This window comes from Grammomys surdaster, unplaced genomic scaffold (assembly GCF_004785775.1).
Source record: "Grammomys surdaster isolate TR1022 unplaced genomic scaffold, NIH_TR_1.0 322, whole genome shotgun sequence".
Classification (NCBI taxonomy): Eukaryota; Metazoa; Chordata; class Mammalia; order Rodentia; family Muridae; genus Grammomys; species Grammomys surdaster.
In genome coordinates, this window is record NW_021604741.1 from 815734 (window position 1) to 825877 (window position 10144).

The 10144-nt window shown below is 43.6% G+C and overlaps 1 protein-coding gene across 3 annotated transcripts in view; it reads right to left on the reverse strand.

Moving 5' to 3' along the window:
* Positions 1-10144, reverse strand: part of Stab2 (stabilin 2) — a 172966-nt gene that overhangs the window by 52015 nt on the left and 110807 nt on the right. For all 3 annotated transcript variants that reach the window (XR_003712742.1, XR_003712743.1, XM_028778048.1), the window contains exons 35-39: positions 8039-8167; positions 6300-6356; positions 4464-4556; positions 2828-3023; positions 1523-1618 (exon numbers count right to left, since the gene is read on the reverse strand). Coding sequence is in view for 1 of the 3 variants with exons in the window: in XM_028778048.1 (XP_028633881.1) it covers positions 1523-1618; positions 2828-3023; positions 4464-4556; positions 6300-6356; positions 8039-8167 (571 nt within the window). In the remaining 2 variants the exon portion in view is untranslated. The remainder of the gene's footprint in view (positions 1-1522; positions 1619-2827; positions 3024-4463; positions 4557-6299; positions 6357-8038; positions 8168-10144) is intronic.

The window sequence follows — 10144 nt, forward strand, 5'->3', positions numbered from 1 at the left end:
AACCCCAGGGCACCATCCTCAGCATCTCCTGCATCTCCTAGTCTCTGCTTATTTGACCCCCAGGGCACCATCCTCAGCATCTCCTGCATCTCCTAGTCTCTGCTTATTTGACCCCCAGGGCACCATCCTCAGCATCTCCTGCATCCACCAGTCTCTTCTTCCTTTGACCCCCAAGAGCCTCCATTGTGCACATCAATGATCTGCTGCTACCTCATTTAGGAATTACACTAATTGTTGCTGTAGCTTCCAGGCTGCTCCCTGTCCCTTTAACTGAAGTTGGTTTTTCATGTACTGTGCTCTTAGAAGCATGAAGGGAAGTGAGGGATATTCTTGGGATACCCTCCTGTTTGTGTGACCCCTCACTCTCTGTGGCCCTCTTCCAGACTGTCTGAATCCTGGTCCTGCACCCCAGGACCTGATGCCTGCTCTGGGATGCGCCTTGGTCTGCACCCCAGGACCTGATGCCTGCTCTGGGATGCGCCTTGGTCTGCACCCCAGGACCTGATACCTGCTCTGGGATGTGCCTTGGTCTGGGATCCTTCAGATTCGTCTTTTTTTTTTTAATTATTATTATAGCTCTGCTTTCTCCTTGATTTAGCATCTTCTGGCGAGACAGGTAATGACAGTCCCTCAGACAAACCACATCATTTGAGCCCTCAGAGGGTTAGTGGGCACCTGTGACCTTTCGTCCAGTTCCTGCCTGAGAAGGGACAATAAGATCTCTGATCCTGGCTTCTAGGGCCATTCTCCTCATTCTGGTGCCTGACTGATTGCTCTTAAATACAAATAAGATATTATTGCAACCATGTTTAAAACTCTTCAATGGCTCCATCCAAGCCAACGTGTCTGTCTTTCAGTGACCTGGCGCTTGCCTGGCCCTCTAGCTCATCACTCAGCCTGCCTCTTTGGCAATGAGCGGCAAACTCTTCCCAAGAACACTAGCTCCTGAGTCAGACACCTGTCTCAGACTTGAACACATGAATTGATGAGACAAATTCAGAAAGAGCCATATGGAATATGCTCCCTGTGACCTTGTTTACGACAGCAGAAAACTAGTTTTAGAAAGTGCAATTAGGGAGGGGATGCAACCAGATGGCTTGCCTAGCTGTCATGTGTGAGGCAGCCATTCAGCCACCAGCACTGCATCCAACAAGCTCGCGACAGTTTGGTATATAAGAACATATTAACGATGTTGATCTAGATGCATTCACACGGAGGACAAGTGCCCATCGTTTACTGTTGAGCGAGAAAGGAGGTTACAGGATGCATAGCCTGGCCCCGATATATACTGTTCTATACTAAGTCACACTGAATAGTCCTAATAGGGTTTTCCAGCATTGGGTATGTGAGGAGCTTGGTTTCTCTCTTGTGCCTTTCCTTATTTTACAAACTCTCTGAAGCAGGGAGTTATGTTTCTCACCAGGAGAAGTACTCATGACATCATTTCTGCTATAGAAAGGAAGACAGCGTGTCTTCTGAGAAGCTGTGCTAAGGACTGAGGACAGATATGAAGAGTGCTTACCGCTGTCACACTTCACTCCTCGCCAGCCGACATCACAGTCACAGGTGCCGTCTCCAGAGGGACCTTGGTTACATCTCCCATGGACACAAGAGCATGCTAGGCAGAAAAACATTTGCAAATGACCAGATTCTGACTCATGTTCAACATTTCCTTTACCACTTACTGGGTGTAGTTCTCTGCATCCCAGTCTCTGACCAGGGTCTTTCCTGTGGGATTGGAGTCACAGGACATAGGAATACAGGTTACCAGGTGAAAGGGTCCTATTTCAACAAAACAGCTCAGGCTACAGTTCTGAGACTATGTGGCCCTGCGGGAATGTGGCTCAGATAAGGTCATTTGAGGATCCAGGATCATATGAGACTCTAAGAGCAGTGTTCGAAAGATACTCATCTGGCTGGGCACGGCTCAGGGAGCACTGTGGAAAAGAGAGAGGAGAGACCATAAAGCTGGAGGATGGTGGGAGTGCTGGGAAGTGCTGTCTCTAGATTTGATGTGGCTGTTTACACCTATGAACTCAAATCAGCACTGCTGCCAGCCCAAGACCTGCTTGACACGCTGCTCATCAACATTCCATGGATGGGGGGGGGGGAGTTCATAAAGCCCCGCCCCTCCCAAGGCAGCTATAAGCAGTTAAAGGTTGTGGGGGGGAGGGGGAACCATCTTCTTCAGCAGTGTAGCCACTGGCACCTTACCCTTGCTTTGGTAAACAACCACAGACTCATGCACTCCGCCCTAATTAAAGGCAGTAGTTCACAGAGATAAGAGAATAGGAGGTGGACTTGGGAAGCGGAGGGGGAAGCAGATGAAGTTCAGGTAAACGAGTAAGTGAGTCATTAGGTCAGATATGATTTTCCCTCAGTGGCTTCTGAGCAACTTGGACAATGAACGTTTAATCACGGTGATCAGCACACACAGGAGAGTGAGAGACAGAGTGGGCTGTCAGCGAAGAAACTGGGAGTGGGTGGGTGGATCCAGGTCAAAGACTGAAATGTTTTGGAACACTGCTCCATACAAGGAAAATAACATAGGCTTAAAACAAACAAATAAAAATAAACCAGCGATTCTCTCTGTAGTCCAGGCTGGTCTCAGACTCAGGGAAGCCTTACAGCCTCAGCCTCCTAAACACTGGGGATACTCAACTGGCTCACAGAGAGGCTCATACTTTTCATTAACAATGGTGGGTGGATTCCTGCTGCCTGGGCAGAGGCTGGGTAGAGAGCACAGTAACTAATGATCACAGGCCCCTGGCTAGCTTGGGTCTGGGAGGACTGAGGGGACCAGGGTCTGGGCAGAAGCGATGCTCACCTTGGTCGCAGTGCACACCATACTTCCCCTCTGTGCAGGTCTCACAGGCTGTCCCACTGAAGCCCTGCCCGCACTCACATGTACCAGTGCCATTCATGCCGTCCAGACAGAAGCCATTCCCAGAGCACACATTCTGACCTTTCCCAGGGCAGGGTTGGCACTGTGGGCCAAAGAAGCCAGCACAGCATGCTCTTGTCTGAAACAAGACAGAGTGTGGGGTTCATGTTCATCTTCTCCTTTGGGGACTCCTGAGACTCCTGTGTGAGCCTGCCTGTTTCTAAGGAACAGAGGACAGAACCCTCTGAGGACTGAGTGAAACTCAGCAATTTCCCAGGTCACTAGCCAGCCCTGCAGCCAGCCAAGAGAGAAAATCAAGACAAGAAATGAATACCAAGTAGAGGAGGCAGGAGGAATGCAGCAGAGGAAGCCGGGCTGCTGAGCGCATGCCTGTGATCCTAGTACTTGGCAGACTGGCCAGTGTGAGGGCAGCCTGGGCCAGCTTGATAAACTTTATTATGATCATTATTGTAGTTCTTGTTTTTATTGTTGTCATTGTTACTGTTGTAACAAGGGCTCATTTAGCTCATGCTGGCCTTGAACATCTGATCATCTTCTACTTCCTGAGCATTGTGCTATAGGCTGGTGCTCCTGACAACTTCAAGCAACAAGGGATAGCACAGATGATGCTGGAGGAGTGGGAGGACCAACAGGCCTCCAGCACCCCCAAAACGGGGACCCTCCTCCTTGGATGTTGTTCCATCTCTGGGAGGAGTAGATGCTTGGTCATTTTATGGTAACTTCTGAAGTTCAGGGAAGCCCCTAGAAAGTTTGTTTGGCTTTGTCTGGCCTTATTCTTCCTTTTTCTTTTTAAAAAAGATTTATTTATTTATTTATTTATTTATTTATTTATTTATTTATTTATTTATTTATTATACTGCATTCTGCCTGCATGTATGCCTGAGGGCCAGAAGAGGGCACCAGATCTCATTACAGATGGTTATGAGCCACCATGTGGTTGCTGGGAATTGAACTCAGGACCTTTGGAAGAGCAGAAAGTGCTCTTAACTTCTGAGCCATCTCTCCAGCACCCTTGACTTTATTCTTAAGTTCATTAAAACATAAAACTCTCTCCAGTCCCAAGCTCTGCAGTTCCAACTCCTTGGAAGAAGAAATGTCATCCTCTGGAGAAGAAGCAGGACAGTAAGTTATAAGGAAATTTCCAGAAATTTCCAAAGTGACGTTCAGAGATCCTGGATATTGTTGTTTCGTTTTCTGAATGAGCAAGTGTCCCTTGCCTTCCCTTGGTGAGCACTTCCTTAGTATCTTGTCTACATATTAACTAAGTAATATGGTTAAGTTAATCACCCACGCATGCCTGTGTTGTAGGAACAGGGGTCCCCTCTTCACCTTCCACAGCCTCAGTCTGTTCCTCACTCAGTCCAGCACGTTGGTTCTTACCCATTTTCTGATTTACAGGCTTTCCTGCATTTTCCTGTAACCAGTACTACTTTGGACAGTAACAATGATGATGCGGGGCAGATGTCGGGGAGAACACACTGCCACAGCCTCCTGAGAGGCTACTGTGCAGCTGACTACCCACATGCCTTCAGACTTGGGATGGCTAGCCCATACTCACAATGATGGTTCTCACACACTGTGGCTGGCATCCAATGAATACAGATCTCTTCCCCATGAAGTAAATGGAATAGATGCATTTCCTCGGCTCGCTCTGTTAAGGCATAAAGATTGTATCATCTCTTTAGTTAGGAAGGGAGTTTCCCAGCTTCTGTCAGTGAGGAACTATGTGACACTTTTTTTCTCTAACATATTCTGGAAAGGGAGGGGTGTGGCTTCTTGGTGCTACTCCATAAGGAAGAACGCAAGCGAAACTTCACAGTTCTGCAGGCCCTGCAGAAAACCCAAAGGTACACTAGAAAGTAGTGTTCTCTAAGCAGGACGTTTCTCTAGAAGACTAAATCAATTCTAAAAGAATCAAAAAATAAAGCAGATAGAAATATCATTCCAGCACTGTATATTCATTAAACTTAAGCTTTATTTATTGATTCATAGTCTCCCAAATCTGAGAATTATTCACTCATAAAAATTTATACTATACAACATCAAATAAAACTCACAACCCAAGAGAGATTCCATATTCACTGTTTATCACGGGTTATTATCACTATGCTATGGAAATGCACAATGCTTATTCTTTGTAATGGTCATTAACAGAAGTAGCTTTTGTATAAAAACAAGCTATAAGAAACAGATTGGTAATTAATTTAAGATGTGTCTATATCTGATTCTTTGAGAAGGTCAGTTGTGACTTCAACTATAAAAGGAAACCAGGCAGGTGGAGCATTTCTGGCTGGCTACGTCGTGGGTCCTGGGGACTGTCTCCTATGATACAAGATTTTGCTGTTGTCCTTAACTGGCTAGACTAAAAGATGCAGAAGGTGAAAAATACTTTTGTGGATTGCATGTTGGCTTCTGGGCCCATTTCTATTTTCATTATTAATTGTTTTATTTAATACATATTAACATTTTAATATCATTAATATCAATTATTGACATTAATTATAATTATGTATCAATTACATAACAAATGCATTGACTATAAATTAATCAACAATATAATCAATAATGCATATTATTAATAATAGTCAATAGTTCAATTATTAATTATTATTTCTATTTTAATTAATAATCTAAATTAGTTAGATGAATTTTTAATCTAACTTAATCATTAAAATTGCCCTTAGTCCCTCAAAGACTGCACTTAAGGCTATGAAGATGCATACCAACAAGGAGAAGGGCCAGCAAAATGTTTTCTCTGGACACAGCCGCTGCAATCGTAAACTTACAGTACTGGTGTTTGCTTGACAAGGCTGGGCCTGTCAACAGTCAGTCAAGGATAGGGGAGGAGCCTATGGGGCCCTACCCCTCCCGAGGAACCGACTGGACTGATGGGGTAGGGAGTCATTGTCTTCAGTTGTGTCTCTCTTGCTGATCCTACCAGGCTCTGAATAGTGCCACATCCATGGACCACATTAACATCCCTGGTTAAACTCAGTGGGACACAAAGCAAAAGACATGAGTGGGGGAAGGGACTTCTGTGTGTGTGGTGACATGGGTGGGAGGGAGTTTAATTAGATTTTTAAAAATATATGCATGGAACTGCCAGAGAATAAATTTCATTGACAAAAAAGAAAGTGAAGTTTAAAATAAACTAAAAAGGAAGTATGCAGAGTGCAGGCATCCCCCCCACCCCCCCGCCGCAACCGCTGGGCTTGCTTCTTGACCGTGGATGTGAGGCCTGGCGGCCTTAAACTCCTGCACACTGTCACACTGTCCACAAATATAGAATTAAATGGAGGGAAGGCAGGAGGGCAGAAGAAAATGCTTTCCAATTTGGATTCTCTTACCTAGATGCTGGTTTTGTTTTTTTAAAACCTATCAGGTAAGTACTTACAAATGGTTTTGTCTCGAGTGGGCAGAATGCTGGCTGGTGACACTTTCCACATTTACCCTTGGTAAAAAGTGTAGAGACAGAGAAGACATGTCAAAGTTAGTAATTTCAGTGCAAAACGAGGCCGCAAACGCGAGCTCAGAGATACAGGTTTTAGAGAGCGGGGCTGAAAAGCAGGGTCACACCCCCTTAAGATTCTCTGAGCCACACTCTTTACTCCAGTCTTACATATCTGAACACTGCTTTCTCCCACAGTTGTCCTCAGAATCTAATACTGTTGAAGAACATGGAAGGCATCACTCATTTAAATACGAATTCTTTAGCACTAATTCACTGATGCACCGGAACCCTTGTTCAAGTGAATTGGGTCAGAGACAGACACACACGGTGTCTGTCTTCACAAGACACGGTGCGGCTGAGGGCTGTAGTTCCAGGACACTCCACTGAAATAACACACAGAAAGAACAGCAGAAGCTTCTAAGTATTATCTTCTAGGTTAGGAGAAGGTCTGGCTATCGTCGGGACCTACTTGACAGTATAGGGCCACTGTCGTGAACTCTGTTTCTAGGGCCAGACTGCCCAGATTTGAGTCCTTTCTCTACCAGCTGCTACTGGGTGAATAAACTTCTTTGTGGCTCATTTTCTCATCTGTAAATTGGGTAGAGTCAAAGTCCTTTCTTTTTAGGGTATTGTGAGGATCATATGAGCTAATCCATGTAACTGTTTCGAGTGATGCTATGTGGGTATCAAGTACCTAATACATATCAGCAGTATTATTATTATTAAAAGGTACCGCAACTGTCCCACAGCCTGCAGTGACGAGCTTGCACTACTGCATGGGTATCACACTGAGTTCACTGATTCTATACACCTCTTCTGGCTGACCAGCCTTAACCTATCACGGGTGAACTACGGACCTCTTGCTGGTATGGTCTCCCTTTACAAGGGAGCCAGGGCCTCAGAATCCTGCTCACCATGGTCATCTATCTAATCTTCCCCAGGCATGCTAGGTACAAGCCATCCCATTAGATGATGAGCCTGTTGACCCCAGGATGTGTTTGGCTCCCCTCTGTGATCTACAGCCTTGTCTTCTCTTTGGTACATTGGAGATGCTCAGTATGTAGTCTCTTTCTCACTGCACAGGATTGAATCTAAAGCCTCATGTATACTAACCGAATGCTGTCCTTCTGAGCCACAACTCCAGTCACAACAAATGAGAAAATTTTGAACTAAACTGAGATAGTCTAATAGAAAAATGATTAAATTTAAAATTATTATGGTTATTTAAACATTTTAATTACATTTTGTGTGAACATGCAAGTACATGTGTATGTATGTGTTCTACGTCTATATGACTGTATATGTGTGGAAGACAACTTGCAGAATTCACTTCTATCTTTCTACTGCCTGGGTCTTGAGGATTGAATTCAGCTTGCCAGATTTTATGGCAAGCATCTTTACCTCTGATCCCATGTTTAAAATTAAAAAAAAAAAGTGTGTGTGTGTGTGTGTGTGTGTGTGTGTATCTGGAGAGATGGCTCAGCTATTAAGAGCACTGGCTGCTCTTCCAGAGGACCTGAGTTCAATTCCCAGTACCCACATGACAGCTCACAACTGTCTGTAACTCCAGTTCCTGGGGGTCAGACACGTTCACACAGGCATACATGCAGTTAAAATAGAAATGTACATAAAAATAAAAATCCACCCCCATTATCCTCATCACTGGCCCTGATGTAACTTACTCTCACAATAGTGGTGTCATTATTGTCACATCTATTCTTCTGAATTTCCAGAACTTTCTCCAGACCATGGATCACTCCTTTGTCAGTGGCCACATTGGTGTAGTTTATTGGAACTTCATTGGCATACAGCTGTGAGCAAGAGAATCAGATAGGGTTTTATTATGGTTCTATTAGAGAAGATGCAGAAGACGGGAAATGGAGGCCCCAGTATGACAACAGTCTAGGAGATAATCCAGTTTGGCTAGAAAGTAGGACAACGTAGTTGACAGAGCTCTGGCTTGGAAGAGAGGAGTCTGAATCATATCCTGAATCTGGTACGATGAAGCTCTGTGATACTGGGTCAATTGCTTGCCTGAACCTCGACATTTCTTTTTGTAAAAGGAAAGCATTCTGAATTTTTCTCTAGAGTATTATTTATCTCTGAAATTAATTGGTTTATGTTTGCTTAAAAATTACTTTCTAGGGGCTGGAGAGATGGCTCAGCAGTTAAGAGCACTGACTGCTCTTAACAGAGGTCCTGAGTTCAATTCCCAGCAACTACATGGGGGCTCACAAACATCTGTAATGGGATTGGAGCCCTCTTCTGGTGTGTCTGAAGACAGCTACAGTGTACTCATACACATTAAATAAGTAAGTAAGTAAGTAAGTAAGTAAGCAAATAAATAAATCTTTAAAAAAATTAGTTCTGTAAGGGCTGGAGAGGTGGCTCAGCAGTTAAGAACATTTTTCCAAAGGACCTGGGCTCAATTTCCAGCACCCACATGGCAGCTCACAACTTTGTAATTCCAGTTCCAGGGGATCTGCCACCTTCAAATAGACATACATGGAGACAGAACTCCAATGTACATAAAATAAAAAAATTACTGCAAGCTGGCTTTATGGACATACTCATTTGTGCTATGGTCTGGTGGTCCACAAGGCATGGATGTTTCCACTAGCTACGGAGGATGCTGTGCACCCTTCTAGTCTATCTCTACCTTGCAGCTTCCTTGCCAGCACCTCTAGACTGAATGACAGTGAGCACGGAGAGGGAGCTCACAATGTGTTAGTCTGTAATGAGGACTTAAAATTCATCAGACAACATCAAACACCATCGTCAATACTTCTTACTGTTGACATTGCTACTGAAGACCGTCATCCCTTGTGAGTGGCTGGCAGCGAAGGGGTCTTCGGTTTGGATGCTGGGGGAAGTGAGGACTGAGCTTTCGTCGCTGTCTCAAGGTCAATGGTTGTTGGGAACATCACAAGGAAAACTTGTTTAGTCTCAAATGGTGATTATAGCACAAGTTTCCAGAATTCCAAGATGTTGAGCTATTTTTGAGCACCCTGATAGCAGACTATTGGAAGCATTCCTACTTAATTTGGCATGTAAAGAGTCTGAATCATTCCCATCATGAGATACAGCTAGAGAATTACGGGTTGCATTGAAAATGTAATATAAACACACCTACTCAATTAGAAAGCATTCTCTCCCTACTTCCATTTCAACAAAGAAAGTGAAAGCAAAGCATCCATTGTCTTTATTTTTGCTCTAAATCAGGAAATTTCTGGGCTAATAGAGAATGAACCACAGTACTGAAAATAACTCAACTCACAGCATCTAAATATTCATTTCTACCTGATGAAACAAAGAAGATAACTATAAATATCAAGAAAAAGAAAGCTTTCTCTCAATAAGATAATTGCTATTCCTGGAAAAAATATTTAAAAGGAAATGTATTTAGCAAAATTCTGAACACTGATATGGAATCAGAGAAAAATGTTTGGGATTAAATTATTCTCCAAGTAATGAAGAAAATGTAAAGGATTCCTTAAAAAAAAAAGTCTCTAGCTAGATTTTTTTCTTTTACATAAAAGTTTTTTAAAGTTTACGTAAAAATTTACTTAGTGCAATGATAGCATCAATGAAGAAAAATTTAAAGGATCAAATTATTAATGCTTCTAAGATTACACAAATTCTCACCCCAATATTGTGTTCTTGTGTTCCTCAGCTGCCCTGTCCCCGTCTCTTCCTGGAGCAGGAGTTGAGAACTTTACATTACAACCCATAGGTAATAGTGATGGGAGGAGAGAGAGAGAGAGAGAGAGAGAGAGAGAGAGAGAGAG